Below are 25511 nucleotides of genomic sequence, written 5' to 3' on the forward strand. Positions count from 1 at the left end.
GTGGTACATCGAATTACCGAAATGACAGGGGCTACCGAAATAACACCTGAAATTACCGAAATGACACTAAATAATATATAGTCTTTTTTAACTGCTGTACTCTGACCACTGGCATTTCTCTCTTAAGCAGTCACCACTTGCAAAACATTTTGTATTTAAGATTTAACTCAATTTGACAATTGGTAATCAAAGTACAGATACCAAGCTTATTTGATGTGAGATCACGAGTCACGCATACAATCCTTTGTAGCCAGCAGTATTTTACAAGGTAGCGATTTGGTTGAAAGTATGTAAAACTGACAGGAGGCGGAGTTTTCCCACAAGACGGTACTTCTTATGTTTAGAGAAAGACAGAAAAGATAGATACAAAGGATAAAATTATATGAGGCAATCCCCACCTTATAAAAAGAAATGGAAATTGAAAAATTATTAAAATCACATAGTGAAATTATCGCAAATATGCCTCGCCCCCCCCCACCCCCCTGGCAAACACAATTATCCTTCGGACACCCCCCCCCGGGAAAAAATTCTCGATCCGCGCATGCGACAGAATGATTTCTAAACAAAAGATTACCTGGACAGTGTAGGACGGGTGAATCTGTATCCAGCATCACAATTTCCCGTATGTTATTCTCCAAACAAAAATGTACATAATTTTCAATAGGAGCACATAAACCCTGAATTAATAAATGTCCGATGGGTTCACTGGAAATGATTTGTTTCACATTACACTGTACAGTTACAACTTTAGTCTGTGTCGGACAAACAATTTCACCACTGCAAAGCGAACCTAAGGCACTAGGCTGACAAAAATCACATACCGCTGATATGTTTCCGATAAGAAGAGCACACATTATAAAACAAAACATTTTGAAAGAAAAATACAAAAACTAACTGTTTAAGTTGTTATCTGAATGGATTGAATGTGACAGTTTGATTTATTAACAAAAGAAACAAAGGAATCCTAAGGATTCTTGATTGGTGTATAAACAAATTAAACATAGTTATGAATCTGTTGCATGTATTATCAATTATATATTACCACTTGCAGTGTCTATTCCACATGGAAGAGCATAAACTTGGTCTGCCTTCAAGTTATCCAAAAAAAGTTGTTCACTTAGTTTGGGAGAGTAGGGCTTCTTTTCTTGGATGCAAGATGGCGCTTCTTTTTTTTTCATTTGCTGCAATTAAGTTCATCAAAGTTGATGCAATTTAGTTTTTTAAAACAATATAAAATAAACCTACCTAGTTATGTTTTGATTATTCGATATAACTTAATCATTATTTTGTGTAAGCTATATACTGCATAAATAATTTAAATAAAACTTTCAATTAAATTTAGCAAGATATACTAGTATTTTATCTTTCTGCTTGATGTTCTGATACTTTTTTTAATTTCTGGAATAGTTTTTTGAGAATTGACATTTCCGCTTAGAAAAAAGAGCAATGAATTTATCTAAAAATTCTACACCATTATTTACTGCAATTTCTTGAAGAAAATATTTTATGCAAATCATATCAATCCATATCCCAAAATAAGGGGCCCTAATTTATCCATTCTTTATTCACATTCGGTTTTATCAATTAAAGCTCTACTGACATCATAAAATAGCAACGAATGTAAACAATCAGCCGCCATATTTTATCGATAGACGCCATATTAGTTGGTGTTCTATTGTTATCTGCTAACCATATATAGACCCTATACTTCGTCACCCATGAGCGCATTCGTCGATAAACAGTACCCGTGTACTCCTCGACAAGGTGACGAAGTGCCGGTGTGTGCATAGGCCTAGAGACCGCGGTCGCATCGCGAAGAAGAATTTGAGAAGTTTGCAACAAGTCATGGCATCCAATGTAAGAGTCTTGCATAAAAATGCACATTACACTCAAGCAATAAAGAACACCAACACGCAAATGTGCTCACTTCAAATGTATTTACACTTATCATGTCTGTCATGCACGCACGCATACTCTGTGTGAACGAAATGCTTGTTTCTGACAAGTGTTTGAAAGCATTGATCGGGGAGAAGCAATTATTCGTTTAAAAAAAAAAAAAAAAAGGAAACTATTTTTCAATATGATGCTAACATATATTTGATAGGATATAAATTAAATATAATCGTTTTGGATTGTAAATTTACGTGGTTATCCCATTTTTTTTTATTCTAACAAAAAGGTTAGATTTTACGCTCCAAGTCCTCTGATTATGGGAAGGGGGGGGGGTATGTACTTTTGTATCATAAATAAATAATAATCCTAGCCATTCCTAGGTCATTTTTTTCATAACGAGAGCTATATATATGATTTTGTGATAATAAAAAACATGTCTGATCATTTATGTTAGAATAAACCTGCTAAATAGTATTCTTTTTATGCATCATCACAAAAGAATCAAATGGAATGTATATTTTCTGCCATATACACATGTAAACTTGCCAATGAAAAATATCTTGCTGTTATCAATACCTTCTTTTATCTTTAACAGGAACTAAATAAATATGCAATAAAATGCCTTTATTCAATAAAAATGATATGGTAGAATAATATCATTTTTCATTCATGACAGAACAGGAATTATTATCTGAAGTAAATCATAATCATATTTCAATAAACATCAGCTACATACAACACATATGCAAGCTTCATAAATATTAGATTGATGTTCAGAATACACAAGTTTTCATGTTTCTCATTTTCTACATACAAGTAGTAAGCACACTTCATAAAAAAAGATAGATGTAAAAAAAATGCTGAATTTTCTCTCTTATCTATACCATACAAAATTAAAAAGTTATAATTACTAATATTACAGACATGGGCACCCTAAAAACTTTTACATATTGAAACTCTATTCTGTTGATACATTATAATATTATACATAAAAATATATTATAAAAAACATAAACCTTTTAATGAATTCATACATCATACATCAAAACTACATGAATATTATATGTTTTAATGAGTAAATTTTAACATTTTTATTCAGCATTGTTGTCCCTGTGAAAACAGGGGGAAGTGCAAAAGTTGCCCATGCAAGAGGAGAGGTTGCACTAATTGTCGGAACCCATGTTGTCAGTTCAAGACAACATCCACAAATGAGGAAGTAAGTAAAATCAATTCTTCTCCTAGGAGTGTTGGCCATCTATTTCGATGTTCACCCTTCTACCACGATGAGGTCCTCCTAGATCAGAAGGGATAAATTTTGTAAATGTTACAATAATTGTTTCTGATTGTAGCCTGCACGCTATCACCCTTACGCCTCACAGAGCATTCGCAACTCGAGTAGGGGAAATATTCCGAGCCGAAATGAAGTCTTGGAGGCTGCAGCTAGTCCTGAAAATAGACAGGACATTGAGACAGTGTCAACATTGCGAGTAAGTATTTATGAAGTTACTGTAAACGTATCATATTTAGTGTGTACGATATTTGGGGGAATACGATTTTTCAACAAGTTAGCGTGGATTTGATTTAGCGCATGTCCGAATGTACTTTTTTATCTACTTAAATATTTTACATTTGGCGATGTACTTGATTTAGCGGATGCGTTTTCCGCCAAAGACGCTAAATAGAATACACAGCCAAATGTAATACATTTACAGTATTAGTCTCTTATACTTTTACAGCAATATACAACTTTCCTTGCCTTCTGAAACTGTACATTACTGTTCAATGACTACAATCAGCATTTCAGTGATACTTTTCTATCAAATGATACACTTCAGATATACTTCAAGTTGTTTTGTTTTCATCCTCCCAAATTAAATAATGATATTTATTTTACTTTAGGAAACTATTTCAGAAATGAATGAGCAGACACTACGCCAAGTTCTAATTAGAGCAGTTGAAGCTGAACCAGACTTGATGAAAAGTTTCATCGAAGGTTCAAGGCAGGACAATAACCCAAGCTCAGAAATAGCATGGTGTTCATGTGGGCGATGTCAAGCATTTGACGATCCTCGCATGAACCTATGTTGTTGCCAATCTCCATGCATAACTTTAAAACCAGAATTCAGAAATCTGTGTTTGAGGCATGATGTCTTGGAGATTGCCAACATTCTGAACTGGAGTTATCGTACCAACCTTGAACCTTCATTCGCTCAATCTACATTCCGGAACCAAGCGTACAGGAATTTTGTGCTATGGCAACACAGTACCCTGGGAGCAGGCAGGAGAGTGCCAGTGCCTTCATGTGTGTGCGTGGCAATCAGGAGGAGATTTCCTCAAGCAAATGGACAATATAGGGGCTACCACTCCGCAAATTCAGACTCAGAATAAATTTTTATTGGTGAAAAACTTACTTCATTTTTTTCTGCTTTTCATTTCTGCAAGTAAAACCAGAGACCCAGGATTTGCTGATCCGGATAAATTGGCAGATATGTTGTCAAGATCTTTTGACTGCCTAGTCCTTGTATAACCCGCACAAGATCTCCCATATATTTCTTTCATGCAGGTTATAATGAGTCCTGAAAACAAATAATAAATTTTCTTTAATGCCAAAATAAGTTCTGATCATCATATACCGGTAATACTACACTATTACTAGTGGTTCATATAGTCAGGAGAATAAGGAAGTATAAAAATCACCAAAGCATGTATCTACTGGTACCTGGAATGTAGGAGTATTCTTTGATTGACTTCTTTTCATATGCAACCCACTGCTTTGTTTTCCGTGAAAAGTGGGAATAAACATAGGGCAAACCACTCTCTGTGACCTGTGGTAGCCTATGAAGATGGAAAAAGCAATAATTGTAACCACATACATATATTTTAGGAAAGCAATAACCAATAGGGATTGGTGTGGACGTATGGCATTCTGTGTCAACTGCCGGCAAACTTGGGCAATTGAAAACTTTTTTAGCCATACCCTTTTACACTATGTTCCAAAAAGAGTGTCCTATAGCTATGATTCCTACACCATACGAAACATGCTAGCTGTAATGGACCATTACAGCTAGCATGTTTCTTATGGTGTAGGAATCATAGCTATAGGACACTCTTTTTGGAACATAGTGTAAAAGGGTATGGCTAAAAAAGTTTTCAATTGCCCAAGTTTGCCGGCAGTTGACACAGAATGCCATACTTCCACACCAATCCCTATTGGTTATTGCTTTCCTAAAATATATGTATGTGGTTACAATTATTGCTTTTTCATAAGTACAGTAATGAATATTACAGAAATGTACATTCTAGTTCACCTACCTTAGTTCTTGAAGAGCAGAAGAATTTCTATGAAGCCATTTTCTATTTGAAGATAAGGACTCCAAGTTATTTTCAGTATGATGACATCTGCAATCATAGAAATGTAATATATTTTAATATTATCTTATCTTAGTGAATCATACACAATTTGATACAAATTAAATTGTCAACATTACCTTCCCCCAGGCCAAATGTGTTGGTTGGTGATAAGATGGAGAATGCCAAACCACTTTTTCAATAACTTTTCTACATTCCCTTTTGATGCGCTGCAGGTACCAAAAATGGTTAATAATTGGACGAATCCACGGTAGTAAGTCTTTGTTTGCTGCCTTCTTGGCTATCTCTCCAAGCAGAAAGGCCAGTTTCTTTGCTTTATGCCAGATGTCTAAACTGTGCTGCAGATGTTTGAAGGGGTCAGTGCCTGTAATATACATGTAGTAGTTATATTTTCAAAATTTTCCTTTTAGAAGTAGATATATAATGGTGAATAAATTACACACTATAATATTTCTTACAATATTTATATGTAAAATACATGTATATATACTTACGCATCATGGAAATTATATTTCTGCTAGCATCAGAAATTATTTCCCACACTACATACGGTGATACATTTAGAATGTAGTTGAGACCTCTCTCAATCAGGAGCCTCTCCATTTTAGGACTGTGTCGTCCAACCTCCCGAGAATCTCCAATCTCCAAATGTATGATGTGTTTTGAATTTACATCCATGAAGACAGCTGTAGACTTGTTGGCACAAAACCCTTAAATATGTTAAAAAATATATTTTTCAGAAAATGTTTTCAGTAAATTAAACAACAAGGCAATAAAATCACAGTCTGTCTAAATGAATGCCTGGCAACGTATTCAGTAAATTGTCCACAATAATGCAATAGTATAGAGGTAAATGTAAAGACTGTTACCTGGAGTATCATATCTTACATCCACAGCCAGGCTCAGGGGTATCTCTTTCAGTTTGTCACCAATATCTTCCATGTGTTTAGTGAACACTTTCTGTACTGCAACCTAGTTGAAGAGATTTTTAGCATACTTGATGATACATTCTTTTTGACAATCATGGCACATGCACTAGTATGTTAGATGAAAATGAAAAAAGGATAACATCATAAAAATAATACTAGCAAGTATGAATCTACAATTTATATTTACCGGTAAACCTTCGAACGATAAAAAAAAATCAATACTTGCAACATACTCTGTATTGAAGTTGCATTCTATAGAATTGTCTTGCTGATCCAATTGCAAGATTAATAAATTTTGCACCCATGTTGACCTGATCCCATGATGCTCCTGACAGAAGTACCATTAGTTGCAGCAGGATTGCAACAGCACTCCTGCCTCCATAAAATGGTGTTGAGATCCACTTTCCAACATGACCATTCTGTTTCAATAATAATCATTAGTAAATGTGAAATTCTTCAAATATAACATTACAAAAATGATCAAGTGAGTACTAAACAAATTACATTATGTATATATATAATTATATATGGGTACCTCTCATTGCCAATCTAACATCCTCCACAAATTAATAACTTTTTCATAGCACATATTCAAAACTATTTTTTTAAATTTTATATTATACAATATGAGTTATTGACATATATTTATGTAAAAAATTAGGTAGTGGCCATTTATTTATCTTATGATAACTTACAGTGCAGGTATATTTATACTTTATTCCTGCTGCTATTTTCTCTGCCTCAACAATGGAGGATTGAATGATAGGATCGCCACACTCTTTACAGGTGCTCCTTTTGAATAGGTCCAATCCTCTCCCCAACAACAAATCTTCTATCGGACAATATGTTCATCTCCTCCTGGTCTTTATCACTGTTGATTTTTAAAGAAAATACATATACATTATATATTTTACCAGACAATTATGATAGATATTATATATTATATATATGTGATAATATGTATATAAAAAAAATAAGGATAACATATCACTGCAGAGTGAAGAGTGTTACTTTCAAGATTGTCATGTGAGAGAGAGAGAGAGAGAGAGAGAGAGAGAGAGAGAGAGAGAGAGAGAGAGAGTTATTATGCACATGTTACATGTATAATTATTTATGAGTATCAAGGATAGAAAAAGTTTAACATATTTTTATGATGTACAATGTATGCAAGCCTTACAATTTACAAACCTGGATATATTTTGCCACATTTCATTCCCTTTTTCTTCTTCATCACCATCATCACTGCCACCATCATCTTCTTCATCATGTTCATCATCAGATGATCCAAATATCTCCTTTATGATATTTTCTACTTCATCAGTATTATCCTGTAGTACATGTAATGTAATATGAATAACATGATCAATTTATTCCATATGTGCATGATGTGTAAACAAATATATATTGACTATAATGTTCAGATTTTTGTATTTCAATGTGGTATTTACGTAAGCTAATTCAAAATGAATATTTACATAAGGTATAGAGTAAAACTGCAATCATACACGTATGTATATACAGCTAGATGTACAAATTAAAAGTAGATAGATAAATTTGGTATCAAGTCATCATGAATATAAAAATACATATTGTACATAGTATGCATCATGGTAATGTAAATAATTTGAAAGACATGGTACTTGAAAAGACATTACAAATTAATATGATACCAGAATAATTAACCCACAAGAGCTTGAAAGCTTATATTTGAATTTTCCAATGGGGGCCCTTTCCCAAAGTATAATTATATAGCTTGTATGGTTGTTACAGCACTTATATACTGGGGTATGGTTGTAAAGTATTTGGCACTGTGTTAATTATACTATACATAGCACTATTACAATGAACAAATACTAAGCCTAAAACATACATATGATACACCCCTACCCTTTATATAATTATGTTTTCCTCTGCGTGATTATATTACTTCATTTTTTATTTTATTTTTATTTTATTCCATGTGCAATACCCATATGAATTATCAGCTGATATATCAAATTAAAAAAAAAGTATCATGATCAAATGAATGCTTTTGGTATAAATTTTATGAATTTTCTACCTCGGCCTTTAGTGAAAAACAGTAACAGTACTTGTTGAAACTTCACATATATGTACAGTGAACTATGTATTAGAGATAACATGTAAACTTGTCACATCTTTTGGTACTAGACCGAAACATCTGATGTTTTCCTGGCTTTGAAAACAAATCTGATATTTTGTGTGATATTTTACATTGCAGAAAAACATGCCAGACATGGACATTATATAAAAATCATAAATAGGCCAGGGAAACGTCATATATTTCGAACAAGCTTGTTATTTATATACTGCTCTTCAACTGGAAATAAGAATTTGGGCGTACATATAAGCTTGTCATATCTAAGTTACTTACATACTGTTCTTCCATTTCTTCGTCTTCACCATGGATATGATCAACATTATCGTCGACATCTCTGTCAAAATCCATATTTATGACACTGCTACAATACAAAATAGAGTCTAAACTGCCATCCAAAGCAACATTTATGTTTATATAAAACTTCATTCCAATCGTGTCTATCCTAGTAAGCGTTCATCTTCTTGAAGCAATAACTAATAATTTCTCCCTTGTGTTTACACGTTTTCGATGTAGGCCTACTTTCATTTTCAGTCACCGCTCTGCGCATGGGCAGAGTATATCGTAAACAGTACGTGCTGGAGGTAGACGCGTGGCTTTTCTCGGTTCGTGTTGAATTCTGTAACACTTTTACAAACTATATCTATTTCATGTTTTCGTCGTTATTTTTTCAATTGAATGCATGTAAAGGTACAGTGTAAGCCGATATGCTTTTAAAAAATAATTCTTACCTGAAATTTTGGAATTGAGAACCGATAGGTCTGTAGGTATTCGAAATAGAATTCTTCCTTGTCGTGCGCTTGGGGCCTGTGTGTTGCCTGCAGTTCTTCAACGTCAAAAATGAGTAGTAAAGTACATGTATTTTATTTTATTTCAGAACTCGGGGCATTTCGGAAACCTTTGCGTTTTGTCGTATGTTTCATACACCGGAAATTCTATGTACTATTTTTTTCTTTAGTATGCCTTTTGTATTAGCCGATGCGATCCGAACACGTTGACAATCACAGCAAAATCATTCGCGCGTGACCATTCACCTGGGTAGTACCTGGTTGGCAGATATTAGGGCTATAGAAACTAATATGGCTGACAGTGGCCTGTCGTTTAAATGACTTCAGTAGAGCTTTAATTTACAGTCTTCATGTATGTATAAAAAATATACATGTCAAATTACAAACAAATCTTAAATGATTTATCACAATGATGAGAAACTATAATATCTGAATTACAAATTATGGCAAGGTCCGTTGTAAAGAAAAGTTTACTTTATAACCTTAATTTTAAAATCCTTGAAAAAATATCGTTTTGGGTTGCAAATCTTCTGATTGAAGTGTTACAACTATATACTTATGCATATATCTAGATATGAATGGCATGAAAATTGACGAGTTATAAAATTATTTGAGTTTGGTCATGTAAAAAGCGATATAAGATATTTCTATCTATAGAATTAGTCGGCGAATAAGCGTCCAAGCTGTCGTCATCAGACATACGCATTAGGTTTTCTCTAGCTTTCTTTTGATTTCTCTTGATTTTATAAAACCACACGCATGCTGATACAAAAGGAAATAATGTCAACAACCACAAGAAGTAAAGTTTGTCAATTGTGTACTTTTTTACGGATTGTGTCGTTGTCTCTTTTCTGGTGGATCGTTGTACATGTACCTGGCTGGGTGGTATCTGTTACGTCCTCTGTCGACGGAGTATGTTCTATGTTTCTATCAGTATTGATGTTGACGGAATGTGATGTATTAAAATGTTAGTAATTAAAGTAGAAATGATGATAGTATCACCGTGCAAAAGGACTGCGAACGATAGCATTGTCTAGCCGCCTAACTAAAAGTCATTTTTTGAAAGTTGTCTAATTAAAGTTAATTTTTTATAATAATGTAAACATTTATGTATATTTTCATTTAATATAAATGATTTGGTCAAACAAAGAGAGATAACTTTGTAATTTGGGTTAAAATAGCTCATTTCATAATAGAAAATAACGGAAAACGGAAATGTTTTTTAAAACATCTTCCCCCCCCCCCCCCCCCCCGTGAAACAAAAATTCATTTGGAGGGGTTTTAATTATTGTTATTTAGCATATTTTTACCAAAGGGTTTGTTGTTTCACGGGGGGGGGGGGGGGGACATATGTCTACAGACCGCAATACATTCCAAAAAAAGAATTATGCTTTGTAAATTTTTGAAAACTAATTAACAGATATGAATTAATATGAAGTTTTACTTTAATATATATCGTAAATATGTTATTATTAAGTTTTTATGCACATATTGGCCGCTAAATAATATTTTCCTCACTCATAGAGACCGATTTCAATGAAATTGTTTTAGTCCCCGTGTTAGCAAAACTTTTGTTTAAAAAAGAATAATTGATTTCAAATTTTATTTTGATATAAATTGATTAGGATTTGATTATACTTTTTAGTAGAAAACTTAGTTTTTGAATATCTGACAGGAATTCCGAAATATTTGGATGTAAAATGTAGGCGGGAAACGGGCGTTAGCGATCGCAGTTCTTCACTGTTTAATTAAAACTTTATTTTGGACTTTTCTTTTAAAATTCAACATCTGTTTCGTAATATTATCTCACAGTTTATTTCTTACAAAGTTACTTATTTATTTAGTGATTGACACTTTTCGGACTCTTAATGTGATTTCAAAGAGACAGAGTGTCATGTCTCAAGCACTGTTAATCTCTTAAAACAACATTGTGCAATTATCAGTTTTTCATTTCTTGGACATCAAAGACTCATTGAGTTTATTTAATTATTTTACATCTGTGAACCTTTCACTCAGCTTACTTATGTCATCACTTGTCAATTTATACTTATTGTTCAGATTCTTATAAATAGTTATGTACAATTGTCAATCGCCAGTCTGGAATACGGCGGCCAGCATCGGCCACGTCCGACTCGCCCATGCAGAGCCTTGAGTCCGGAGGCCACTACTGGCCATATCCGACTTGTTTGTAATATGTCTGCCTGTTAAATTATTGTAATGTTGCCATCGTTGAGTCTCGGCCAATAAAATCGGAATCCTGCATAAATTGCCTGTTTATTTCTCTGGAACTGTATACTGGTGGACCTTCGGGAATACGGCAAACCTACCCTTCATTTTTACCTTACGGCCTACAGCGCGCCACAACCTTATACCCTTTACGCCAACATTTCCTCACCCGGTTCGTACTGCACACGACCGATGCAGACCCAGAAGAATTCTTTAGCACCGTAAAATCCACGCGGTCACAATAGTCTGCGTGTACTGTGTGGCCTGAGGATGGTGGGTCGAGTAGACAGTGTACTGCTGTCTGCGGTGCTCGTATAATGTGATGTAGATATGTCTGTACACTGTGTGGTCGGAGAATGGTGGGTCGAGTAGACAGTTTACTGCTGTCTGCGGTGCGCGTATGATGTGATGTAGTGATGTCTGATGTCAAAGTATGCGGGGTACTGATATGGATTGTAAGTGTGGAATCAATGTTGGTAAATGGGGTCGCTGTGACAGTTTGAGAGTATGTACGTGTTGAAATGGTGTGTTGTACGGTCGACTGGTCTGAGACATGTTGACTTAAGGAGGGTTGAACAGAGGAAGTATCTGCTAAAAATTGAATATCAAAATGCAAAAATCAATTTCTAGGTGTTTCTGCACCCGAGAAAATATTCAACAAATAAAAAATAAAACAAGATCAATAACTTCAATCATGCACATACTTACACATTGCCGGCATAGTCGCGGTGGTTGCGTCGTCTATCGGGAGAAAAAAACATAATAAACAATAGCTAATAACTTTAAAGATATGTGTATTTTCCGCTTTCCTTATTTTGATTAAAAAAAATGTTTAAAGATTATTACCAGGGCACACAGGCCGTCCGTTGAAAAATCTGCAAGCCATTGCGAATGAAAAAAGGTGATGCGATCGGCAAATAATTGTACTTATTCATTGGATAAAAGTGACAGGGGGCGGAGTTTTCTCACGATCGGTGTTTTCTTATGATCGGTCTAACCTTAGAAGTGTGAGCGCAGAGACCCGTGTAAAAGAAATAAAAAAAATAATTACCTCTACACCTGTGATTTTTCTCCGTCGAGTCCAGCATGACTATGTCTTTGATCTGGGTCTCTTTGCATAAATGTACATACTGTGCAATAGATCTGCAATTACCCCGAATTCTTAATTGTACGATCGGGACTAAAGTAGTTATATATTGAATGAAACATCCTACCTCTACGTATGATGCATAAAGGGGACAAACATCCTCACCAGTGCACGTTGCAGTTTTGCCAAAATCAATTTTACACATATCACATCCCGATGCCCCTCCAAATAGCATACAGACAGAGAAAAAGAATCACAAAATGCATTTTAAGGAGGTAATAAAATCTGATCTTTTATGTAGCAGTGTTATTGAATGACTGAAATGCACTAATTCTGAACTTTTAATCATGAAATTAAAGTTTACCCTTTCACGTGATATTTTGATCAGTCATTAACACCCGTTAACAGTGCGGGTTAGGGTGATCCCGAACAAATAAAAAGTGATGATAACCAATTTTTATTGGACTCTGTATACAGACAATCACTGTATTGTGTATATCGTCTGAGCATTATGACATACATTTGTGTCAATCAAAATTTGCTTATTTGGTCATTCTGTACCTGACAAGGATACTGATTACACAAAAAGTCGCTTTTACGATAATTTTAAGTTTTATGAATTGTTTTAATTTTAACGACAATTGATTTGATTTGAAATTCCCTGTTAATAATTGTAGACCAAAGCAGTTGGGAGGGTGCGTAAGGGAATTAATGTCACGCGTTCGAACTCGTGATTAACCTAGTGGCCGTGTTTGACGGTTTTAAGTTTGCAAACATGTCATTTTTCAAAAAGTCATTTAGACAATTTCTAAGGAGACAAATACCTAACGATCTCCTTCATTCCTTTCTCACGATGAAGTTTTAAGATAGTGATAATACATATCAAATTCCGACGAAATTTGACAGCAGGAGTACCAAATATAATTACAAAAAAAAATGAACAAAAGAATAAAAAATCAAAGTCGCATAAAAAATGAACGGATGAGTTTCAGAAAAGATAAGAAAGCATAATGGGCCCCTCCATCTTTTTTTCCTAAACCCAAATTGCCTCGAAATTTGATTTATAATATTTTTCTAAATTTCTTTAAATTATAATGAGCATTATAATGTATTAAAACCAAAGAAAGCTCAATAAAATTGTCTTTGGAATATATTCACAAGGATTCAAACATGGGAATGTAATTTTTTTTTTTTTTTACCTATGATTTTGGTTTCATTTTTTTTATTTCAGAAATAAAACTAGTAAATTCCGCACAAGAAAAATAGAGATAAAATTATTTATTTCTCTTAAATATAATTTTAAGTTGCTGTACTTGCGGGGAAGTGCGTGAAGTAATGAGAAATCTCGCGCAAGCGATTAGCGACTTGGACGACCTGCCATGTCTGTGAGTAATTGATAATAGAAAAAAAGTTAAACAAGTGAAAAGCTGTCAATGTGACAGCAAACCGGGTTTTCTTTTATGTGAACTGTATCCATAATCCATGTCAACCCATATCCAGTGAAATGGAGTACCCTATATGCAACATTTTGCCTAAAAAATGACTAAGTTCAAAAGCTAGTATTTTTTTTATAAATAATCAGAATTCAAAATCCTAGCAATATGCACACCTCTGATATATGTACAATAATTTGCAAAAAAAACAACTTCCTATCTTGAAAACTATAGGAGGAGTTATCCGTACAATGAGGGTACCCTATATGCAATATTTTGACAAAATATGACTAAGTTCAAAAGCTGGTATTTTTTCGATAAATTATCAGAAATCAAAATCCTAGCAATGTACACACCTCTGATATATGTACAATTGATCTGCAAAAGAACAACTTCCTATCTTGAGAACTGTAAGAGGAGTTATCCGTACAATGAGGGTACCCTGTATGCAATATTTTGCCAAATATGACTAAGTTCAAAAGCTGGTATTTTTTCGAAAAATTATCAGAATTCAAAATCCTAGCACTATGCACACCTCTGATATATGTACAATTGATCTGCAAAAGAACAACTTCCTATCTTGAAAACTGTAGGAGGAGTTATCCCTACAATGAGGGTACCCTTTTGGCAGCCGCCCGCCCGCCCGCCATTTTCACCATTTTAATAACCAGATTTCTCCGTTGGAAATCCCGGTTAAAAATAACACGATTTTACTTTAAAAATTAGGTACAAGTGAGTCAATTTTTTATAAACACACATTACAATGAGAACTTCACAACCGTAAAGTAAAAAAAGTAAATTTAAGGATAACTTGAAATATGAAGCAACTTTGTGTGAAAATACTTTTTGTAATAGAATGTAGAACGAAGTTGTCAATTAGTCTTTTCATTTTTTTTTGGTTTAAGTATGGAGCAGTGTGCCACTCCACTTCTTTCTTCGTAAGTGTCGTTTGTGTTGTTTTTAGAAATAAAACGTACTCTCCAGTGTATATGATTTTAACCTCCGTTCTGTTTTCTTTTACCAAATTTTTATTCTTTATGATTTACACTTAAAAAAATAAAATTGATCATCATTTTTCCCCCATATGTAAAGTACTCCACTAGCATCCAGGGTTAGTATTTTTTTCCCAAAATTAAAAGTTTCAATTGTTTTATTGTTCAGAAATAATATATTCTACACTCAACTTTCACTCAAAATTATTAGCATTTCATATTCTGTCCGTACACATATAGCACGCCGATGTCAAAGAAGAGGAAGGGAAACCTGTTAGTACATTTTATATTTAATGAAACACAATTTCTTGTAAATGATCTTAGAAATATACGTATATATTAATTATTTTCATATATTCTTAACTTTAGTCCCTCCACTCCGTCGGTGCCGATTGGGTCAGTAAATTAATTTTGATTTTATCCTTTTAAATATTAAATTCGTAATTTATACATTGTGGTATGCAGTAAATATAATGTGACCCTAAATTCTCATGTTCATTTAAATTACCCCCCAATGCGCCGATTCGTCCAACGTTAGTATGATTCTTTTTTATTAAATTAAAATATTTTTGTCACTGAGTTATGTTTTTTTTTAATGTTTGAATGGTTATATATGTAAAATGCTCGACTGAATACAAATAATCACACAATTTTTCTTTATTTAACAAGAAAAGGATCGAAATCATTTCAATTAGCGATGAGTAAGTTTCGTAACAAATTTACATGTTTCATTTGGTTTAATTTTAAATATATATAGATTTTTTTAGTTCCAAATTTCACCTCCTTTTTCCCGTAGTTCAACCACGGAGAGTTACTGCCTTCTGGACAGTAGGTATGTATGTCTTTTTTAATCACCATAGAATATCTGTTATATCAAATACTAACTGTATGATATTTTTAATTGTCATGGTTTTTGATGTTTACGTTATTTATTCATGCTTTTATGTACATAGAAACGTATAACATTATCTAACCAATTTTGCGCATTTCTTTACACTGTCTTTTAATCATTTTATTTTAGTCTCGAGAGACAACTGCTGTGAGTTATTATTTTATATAATAACGATTTCATTTAAAAAAAAAGAAAGAAAGAGAAAATTAATGATAAATTTTTACGTGTATGTAAATTAAGAACTATGAAATACAGTTATTTGTTAACAAATATTTATTTAGTATTTCATTAGATAGTCTATTTTTACTCTTTTTTTCTTTCATTTATTTATTAATTCTATATTTATTTATTTTTTATTTGGTTTATATTATTTTTTTTTACATAGGGATGACACTGTATTTGGGTAAGTTTACATTTAAGGTTGAAATAAGATAGATATAATGGGAATATTATTGTCACGAATATATATATATATATATATATATATATATATATATATATATATATATATATATATATATATATGTTAATGAATTAGATAAAAATTTCTCTAACCTAATGATGAGGATTGTGTACAATAAATTTCAGATCGCTTGAGGGAAACGCAAGTATGGCCTCGGCCAGCACCTCCACCGCGGCGATGGAGCCCGAGGAGCCCGAGAAATGATTGGAAAAGTAAGTCTATGTTGATGATTGAAAATAAAATGAATGCACTGAAATAAAATTAACAAATGAATATTTTGAATGTAATTAAAAAAAAAATTAAATGAATTTTTTTTTGGTCATGCATTTATCAGTATTGTCTTTGATTAAATTTCTTACATAAAATTAACAAACAAAAAAATTAAATATAACTTAAAAAAAAATCTATTTTTTTTTGTCATGACTTTAACAGTGTTTTGTTTGAATAAATTTCTAAACTTAAATAAACAAACAAATATTTCAAAGACATAAATGAAAAAAAAAACAAATAAATAAAATGCATTTTTTTTCCTATGAATTTAGCAATATTTTGTTTGATTTAATTTCAGATTAACAGAGCTCCCCTTCCCCCCAGACAGGAGGAGAAAATGGACATGTTTTAAAATTAATAAATATTTTTTAAAAGTGTTTGCATTGTTAGTTGTGTATATTGCAATTGAATTACTTGAAAGAAAAAAACCTGGTATATATAGTTCCAGAAATCTGGAGACTGAGCAATGGATTGATTGGTTTAAAAAAAAATTCTGCTTTGGGGTGATGACTCATATTTCCAAGCACATTGGAAAAAAAAAAGTTTTCAATATATTCAAGAAAGTAACATTTCAGTTTGCGTTTAGGAAAAAAATCATTTTTTCGATATAACTATCTCTTGGACGAAAATGTACAGAAGACAATGTGTACAAAAACCGTTTATCACTGTGTCCGATATTTCCGATGGCGTCCTTGGGTATTTCTGATTTTTTTTCCCATCAAATATGATGATTGATTTATTTGTTTCCGCAAAAAATAATTGTATCAAATATTTACAACTTCATTTTATAAAAAAAAAAACCAAACTTTTTTTTTTTACTTAAACAAACAGCAATTGAATTTTTTAAATTATTAGTAAAAGACGGGGGGATTTTTTCCATTAGCGTCTTCGGATATTCTAGATCCCATATTTTTTTCATAAACGATAATCTATGTAATTTCTTCAATAATGTCTTGAGTGAATTGAAATAAATAAAAGTATGATTTATTATTATAACACACTGTTAATGTATTTTAATTATGAACCTGTGAAAATTGTTTAAAGACTGTTTAAGCAGAAAGACAATTTATTTTAGATCTTTGAAATTTCTTCGATTTTTGTAACCATGAAGATTTATTGTATTAAAAACCCATCACTACTTATTTTATAAGAAACTATATTCATTTTTGTTTTTAAAGCAATACAAAACATAATTCATTTACTTTTTTATTCTAATATTATTTGATATACGACTATTAGTAAAGAAATTAAAATTATTAATATCATTCTATATTTAAAAGAAAATATATAAAAGACTAGAGACGAGCTCGTTGCAAGCAACGATCAGGTTTTCCGTCGTAGCTGCGTCATACTTGTGACGTATTACAAAAAATTGACAGCTGACCATAGTACAATATTAGATGTGTAAACACTGAGAAACAAAGTATTATATTTCTGGAACCGCGTAGATTTTACGGTGATAGAGTATTCGTCTGGATCTGCATCGGTCGTATGCATTACGAACCGGGTGAGGGAATGTTGGCGTAAAGTGTAAAAGGTATAAGGTTGTGGCGCGCTGTGGGCCGTAAACTAAAACGAAGAGTAGGTTTGCCGTATTCCCGAAGGTCCACCAGTATACAGTTCCAGAGAAATAAACAAGCAATTGATGCAGGATTCCACATTATTGGACGAGACTCAACGATGGCAACATTGCAACAATTTAACAGACAGACATGTTACAAATAAGTCGGATATGGCCAGTAGTGGCCTCCGAACTCAAGACTCTGGGAGAGTCGGACGTGGCCGGGGCTGGCCGCCATATTCCAGACTGCGCATTGACAATTGTACAAATCTTAACAATGAGTATTAATTGACAGGTAATGATATAAGTAAGCTGAGTGAAAGCTTCACAGATATAAAACAATTAAACTCAATGAGTCTTTGATGTCCAAGAAATGAAAATCTGTTAATTGCACAATGTTGTTTTAAGAGATTAACAGTCCTTGAGACATGACACTCTGTCTCTTTGAAATCACATACAAAGTCTGAAAAGTGTCAATCACTAAATAAAGAAGAATAAACTGTGAGAAAAAAATTACGAAACAGATGTTGAATTTTACAAGTAAGGTAAGAAAAAAATTATAATTGAACAGTGCTTTTTGCACGATGATACTACATGTTTATAAGCAAATACCGATCTTAACACGTTGTCTCTAGTTTAATTCGCCGCATTTTATTCACAGAGTGGGACTGTGGTTATGCCCGGTACGAAGGTAAAAAGACCATTGGCAAACGTTTTACACGCATTTTTATCGAACACAAGCGCCAATGAAGCTCTTAGTATATATGCGGAGATCCTGGAAATTTTACAGGGGGTTTTGAAGAATAATTTTGTATTTCGAGGAGGGGGAACATGCGCGGATCCGAAAATTTTTCCGGGATGGGGGTTGAAAAGTCAGACGGTTATTTGAGTTTGCCAAGGCATGTGCGAGGCATATTTGGTAAGTTTATAATGTACACGTAATTGAAAGAAATTTCGCTGGGGGGGGGGGGGGTGTCTGGAACCCTTCCCCTTCTAGATCCGCGCACGGAGAAGACCGATGCCGGTAATTTTACTGTAATTTTAACCATTTTTATTTAATTATTAAATTAAAACTTAAAACTTAAGATACGAACCATTTAGTCTCGGTGAGTACTGCGTCCGCGTACGAAAATAATGGCAATTTTCAAGAAATTCGGATGGACGATCTGTGTCCTAGGTCGTCCATCCGATTCTTTTTCTGACTAAAATCTACAGACCTGCAGTTAGAGATTGTCAACTCTTATTGATTATGTCAATTTGTTTGTCTCAAAGAATCATTTTTTAAATCAATAAAGTTTTACCTTAAAAAAAAGAAAGAAATCGGGCACAATTTTCAATGTTAGCATTTTACAATTTTATGGTCTAATACAATTTCAAGAAACAACTCTCCATTGCTTTAACCGAAATATTGCATGAAAAAAAATTTACATCGCATTTTTTAAATTACAAAAGGATATTCAAAATGAACTTGGATTAACCGCTAACAAACAGGCATACAGAGAGACTGAGAACCAATTTCTTCTCCTTTTTTTACATCAAAAGAAATTCAAAAATAAATCAAAATATAATTTTTCTTTGTATGCGTTAATGAAAATGTAGATCAGCAAGGGGTTCTTTGTCGTACAAGCACCTACTTAATAGATTGTTATACGGGTCTACAACGATGACAAATATCGAAAAGGCAATATTGTGGGTGAAGGATGAATGTGTAGTTTGTTTTTGAAGTTTATTTTTGATACATGTAATTATATTTATCTGGATCGGTTATGTTTGTTAGTTTGTTTTGTTTATTAAAGAGGGGAATAAAGAAATGAGTAATTTCCAAGCACGTACATGTAGCATCGTTTTTGAAAGTGTGGGAGGGGGGGGGGGGCAAACTCATCCAACAAATCTTGACAAATAAAAAAAAAAAAGAGAAAAAAATTGAATTTTCCAAAATTTTCAAAATTTCACTCATAATTTCATGATTTTTATACCATTTTTTTACATGCTACCAAAAGGGGGGGGGGGGGCAACTCCATGATACTTCAGTTTTATTATGTAAATTTTAAAAAAATAGTTGCTGCGAGAAAAAGTGGGGAGAGGACATCTTTATGTCATGTAACATGTGAAACTGATTTCATTCCACCCACAATCTTGAAATAATGAAATAATTTTAATGAAAACAATATAAATAGACGTCATAAATCCGATATCAAACGACATATTACCACTTGATTCTGCGCGTCTTTTTAATGAATTTATAAACAGCGGCAAATTCTAAAATGTATTTTTAAAGGTAATGTTAGCTGCAAGGATGAAAAATTTCGGATGGTAGTCAATTTTTCCGGGATACAGACCGAGCGGTACATATATGCAGCTAAGGTAACTAAGAAGGATTCCAATAAAATACTTTGTTGAGTAATGCAAGCTTTAAAGAAAGCAATACTTATATTTGTTTAAAATATAACACCCAAATACTTCGTCTTACATTCTCTATTTGTAGAACAAGCGGAACCAGTATCAGTCTGACCGGCCTCACCATATACATTGTTGGAATTTAATTGTCCTAGCATTGCATTGCTCTGCATGTACACAATTTTTTTTAAAAATTAAACACTTAAAGTGTTCATCTATATGGCTACACATAACGTACACACGTGATTCAAAATAACCCAGACGGAAAACGGTAAAGAATTCAGTCATTGAGTCTACATTTTATAGAACTTGTAAAAAAAAACACATTGCGGGTTTGAATGTTTGTTGATATGTCAATCTATCAATATACAGTTTGTTAATTATTTTCGAATGCTAAGGCCACAGCGTATTTGTTGAATATTGAACAACATTTTTTCCATGCCACTTTTTTCCATGGAAGATAGCGAATACAAGTATAAAGCATTTATAAAATTTATTTAATCACCTCTTTAGAATTGTGTATGGAATAAATAATTTATAAGTTGCTGCTGAAGGTTGTTTGGTATTTTCGTTTGTAGATGTTTTGCAAGTAAAAAACCTGAAACGCGGGGCAAGTCATAATTAATATTCCTAATAACCGTAACTTAAAACTAGCGGCTTTGGATTCAAATATTATCGTATACGAATATTAAGTTCACTTTTTAAAATCATCTCCACGATGATAATTATATTATATCCATCGCAAATCAGTATTTTTTTTTTTTTTGGCTTTAAAAGAATTGTTCTATCGGGAGCAATCCCGCGTTCGTATTGAATTGCCAGCGTACATTTGTCATGTCAATAATACACATTGTGCTTTATAAGATGGCTGCGTATACGTATCGTAGAAAAGTTGAATTTAATTACCATGCATTGGAACCATTTTATTAACACATCTCCCAGTACTGAAACAATTCAAAATGTCTCTGTTACAGTAACTCAGTGGGGCGTTAATCGTGTACGTCCAGCTCTACAAGCACATGCACTGTCGTCTAAGCGACGGCCTGAATACAGCTAGCGACTCTCCTATCGATCGGTTACCTGAGTCTCGTAATGCATCTAAATATAGACAGGGGCACAGTTATGAAACAAACCGAAGCCGATCACAAAAATAAGGTCAAAGAGGTTCATCTATATGAAAAGAAAATGTACATATGAATAAAAACATTTGGGAATTTTATGTGGAATTATTTTTGCGCGCTACATGTATCAGTTAGTGCATTACAAGAAGCCCTTTCATAACCTCATAAACGTGTGCACCCCCACAATAAATGGACCAAACTGACAACAATTGTTTCTGCAAATACTGACTATAAATTACGAAAACATTAAATTGAATACTATAGAAGGATTCAAAATTAATTTCTTTACAACTTTGCTTCAATAATGCATTAGAAATGTTTATTCCTTTTTAAGTTATTGACAAGAAACTTTGGACGCCTCTAACTCCCTAATTATAAGGGCCAGCCCCTTTTTCGGTATACCGAATGAAAGGTCTGGGTAAGACCAAGAACTTTTAAAATACCTGTTATAACAAATTTTTATCACGTAGAAAACTAACACGGAAAATACGCGAATTTTTTTGATTTTTTTTCTTACCTTTGTTTCAAAATCTATACCACCCCTTTTATTTGCATTTAAAAAATAAATAAAATATATCTCGCACAAATTTAATGTATTAGCTTCCAAACCAGCCCATCTTTGAGACTCTGCCAGTCATCGTTAAAGCTAAACCCCCTGGACAATAGAAGTCGTTAAATTTTACTACAAGGGGAATAACTCAAAACTGGATAGGGATTGTCCTCAACTAAAATATGCAACGACAACATCACGCGGCATGTTATCAGTCCTGAAAATTTCAAAACAATCGGTGAACAAACGAGCGAGATATTAAGGATCAAAGTTGGCGTCTAGAAGAAAAAAAAATAATAAGAAATTTGAAAATTTTTCAGAATAATAGTAAGGTTTTCCGCTGGGAGCGGAAAACCTTAAAAATGTCAGCTCGACGCCTTTGTGGTCGTTCCTTTGATTAATATCTTTTTGTAACTTTGAAAAAAAAAGGTATTTTAAATAATACATTTTTTTTACATATGGAAAAATCGTTATTGATATTTTTTATCAAAAAATTAGGAGGGTATTGCAAAATCGGGATGAAACAAAGAAAAAGAAAGATTGAACCGACTACGTAACTAATAAAGGTATAGCGCTAAAAAACTACTAACCGTTGTAAATGTCAGTTCGACCCTCGGAAGCTCTCAGGAAACTGGTGCCTGAAGTCGACAAGAAGGTTGGTGACGAATGAAATAGATTGAGTTTTGCAAGAATTCCGTAAGAAACCAGAATCAAATGGATTTTTTGCCAAGTTCAATTTCCAAGTCAAACGACTTAAATATTAAATTGTGAAAAAATATACCTTGAGTGTGCTCAAAGATTATTTGTGTTCACTGACATTAATATGTAATTATGTTTAGTAAAAAATTGTTTCAAATTGTATGTTTTTAAACAATATTTTTAAAAATTTCTTAAAACTTTTCTTGTCATAATTGATGGGTTTGCAAATAAATTTACATTAATGAAGCCAGGAAAACGCCAGAACAGGCGCCATTATGAAAACTGGAAATTCTTCGCCTCAAACTGGAGGCAACATTCTCCGATCGATTTTAAATATTTACAAGTTCAATAAAATGTTTCATTCACAACTAATTAATAAAACGATGATTTTACTGCTCACTAATATAGCTTTTATGGGTTCTCTCATCCCATTCAAACAGAAACATTTATTCAAACAGACTGTTGAATACATTTTACGGAACTGATGACATTTGTTATTAGTTGGTGCATTTTAGACATCTCGCGAGAAATAGGTAAACAATCCCCGTGATCGACAGTGGTTGTATGTGATAGGGTATGGCGGTCGCCCGCTTGGACACGTGGGTTCTCTCCGGGTACTCCGGCTTCTTCCCACACCAATGACCCCCTCGCGCTAACATCCGTGCCAACGAGAGATATTAATATAAGTTGCAGAACTTGCTTATAAATCGTTGTAAAATAAATAAAGTTTAATTTTAAAAATAAGTAAACAACACTGTTGTTTTATGTGTGTGTTTTTCACATTATTAAATATGAATCTAGAATGCCGCTTCCAGTTCGAGGCAGCGAATTTACAGTTATCGTAGTATCGCTGGTTCTTCAGTTTTTCTTGCACAAAAAATATCAAAATTGTTAAAAAAAAAGCCAGAAAAACTTCAGATATTTCAAAGTAGACCACCAGAAGAATGGATTTCCACCAGTCTAGCCAACCCGACACGCAGAAACGCGACGGGATGAATGTAGAAGGCAGACAAGGGGACAAATCGCTGTACTGCTGGATACAACACTCCAGATAAATGAATGAGGGACAAAAAGGAAATCAACTACTTCTTTGCCATTATTGTCTCCAAGCGGTGTTTTTAAAATATAAAAAACATAGTATTTTCTGGGGGGTTTTCACCTTAATTGTGCTTATGTGTTGAAAAATTTAATTCAGAACTAATGACGATGAAAAATTAGTGGTTTATAAATTGCATTTATGTTATACATCATCAAAACTTCTCTCCTAGGAAATCGTACTATTAATCGTTTGTCAATATGATTTTAGCATACTCGCATGCGCAGATCCAGAAATTTTTTCCAGGGGGGGTCCGAAGGATAATTGTGTTTGCCAGGGGGGGGGGGGGGTCCGAGGCATATTTTCGCGATAATTTTACTATGTAAATTTAATAAATTTTCATTTTCCAGGGGGGGTCGGGACCCCCCCGACCCCCCCTCTAGATCCGCGCATGACTCGCATTTTGATGTACAAAACAAACTTTCCCGTAAGACAGTTATCCCAACGTAAGTATATCGGAAGTACAACCCTTAGTATAGTTTACGATATTTTTTGTACAAAATGCGTTTTTTCAATTTAAAAAGAAAGATGAATTTTTTTTCTGTTACGAATTGTGAAAGCCCTTATAAATATACACCCTGGGATTCATTGTTAAACAATCATGCCCACCAAGTGATTTCAAGACTTTAAAAAATGATTTTGTGAATGAATAACGAATTCAAATACGTTTATAGATAACAATCAGAATACGGGTGTCACGTTTCATTCACCTGTGAGAGAGGCGCTAGAAGGATTACTCCACCTTAAATGAAACCTTCTAACATTATATAAGCATTCAGGGATACTTTTTTAAAACTTACTGATCAATATACATCATAAACAATAGAGAAAACAAAACATACACAATGAATTCATAATACCTAAAAATAATTCGGAAATAAAAACTTTGCCAGAAAAGTTCGAAGAGTAGTTAAACATCTACAAATTGTTAATTCTATCCTAATTAGGTCGCTTGTATTTTTTTCCACTATGATGAAAAATTATCAATTTTTAGCTCATAAATTTAAGACGGATAGTGTTTAAAATGTCAAATTACTTATGTGATTCTAGGTCGTATGTGTTTGATTCATTTTGATAAACGTGAATAATGTTCTAAGGTATAAATTAACATTTTGCTAAGGTCTGCAGATTTGTTAACCCGTACATAATATCATTTTTTCTCCGTTTTGAATAAATTTAAGACAGATAGTGTTTAAAATGTCAAATTACTTATATGATTCTAGGTCGTATGTGTTTGATTCATTTTGATAAACGTGAATAATGTTCTAAGGTATAAATTAACATGTTGCGAAGGTCTGCAGATTTGTTAACCCGTATAATATCATTTTTTCTCCGTTTTGAATGAAGGTCTCAAAACAATACAATTCCAAAGGTTCACTACAAATCATGGTATAGACAAAATAAATCCCTATATTCCCGTTCGATTTTAAAGATTTCCTGCCAGCAACAGGGACTGTATGTTTTATAAGATAAAAAAACATGTTAAACAGTAAAATACATGCTTGATTTGGTCTCGTGTAGCAATGCTCATGAAATTCTTAGTATCAAATTTAAATTATAAATATAAATTAAATATTTAATATTACATATTATTTCTGATTACAAAACTACAATTTTCTTAATTTATCT

At 33.1% G+C, this 25511-nt stretch overlaps 2 protein-coding genes and 1 long non-coding RNA gene across 3 annotated transcripts; 2 read left to right on the plus strand and 1 right to left on the minus strand.

Moving 5' to 3' along the window:
- Positions 1 to 2974: 2974 nt before the first annotated feature.
- Positions 2975 to 4303, plus strand: LOC117682096 (P2X purinoceptor 7-like). The gene is made up of 3 exons (XM_034448989.2): positions 2975 to 3109; positions 3243 to 3380; positions 3793 to 4303. Exon 3 carries the CDS (start codon positions 3808 to 3810, stop codon positions 4279 to 4281), a length of 474 nt encoding a protein of 157 aa, XP_034304880.2. The 5' UTR covers positions 2975 to 3109; positions 3243 to 3380; positions 3793 to 3807; the 3' UTR covers positions 4282 to 4303.
- A 797-nt stretch (positions 4304 to 5100) lies between these two features.
- On the minus strand, positions 5101 to 8835 carry LOC117684454 (uncharacterized). The gene is made up of 8 exons (XM_066086823.1): positions 8584 to 8835; positions 7380 to 7519; positions 6887 to 7062; positions 6425 to 6610; positions 6132 to 6234; positions 5757 to 5972; positions 5382 to 5626; positions 5101 to 5118 (listed from the first exon to the last, which is right to left on the minus strand). The coding sequence occupies exons 4-8, from the start codon at positions 6533 to 6535 to the stop codon at positions 5101 to 5103; spliced, it is 693 nt and encodes a 230-aa protein (XP_065942895.1). The 5' UTR covers positions 6536 to 6610; positions 6887 to 7062; positions 7380 to 7519; positions 8584 to 8835.
- Positions 8836 to 15183: 6348 nt separating this feature from the next.
- LOC136273952 (uncharacterized) lies at positions 15184 to 16801 on the plus strand. The gene is made up of 6 exons (XR_010712188.1): positions 15184 to 15534; positions 15630 to 15665; positions 15855 to 15872; positions 16111 to 16128; positions 16314 to 16400; positions 16757 to 16801. It is a non-coding gene; the product is annotated as an uncharacterized lncRNA (long non-coding RNA).
- The last annotated feature ends 8710 nt before the right edge of the window (positions 16802 to 25511 follow it).

Source organism: Magallana gigas, chromosome 1 (genome assembly GCF_963853765.1).
Source record: "Magallana gigas chromosome 1, xbMagGiga1.1, whole genome shotgun sequence".
NCBI lineage: Eukaryota > Metazoa > Mollusca > Bivalvia > Ostreida > Ostreidae > Magallana > Magallana gigas.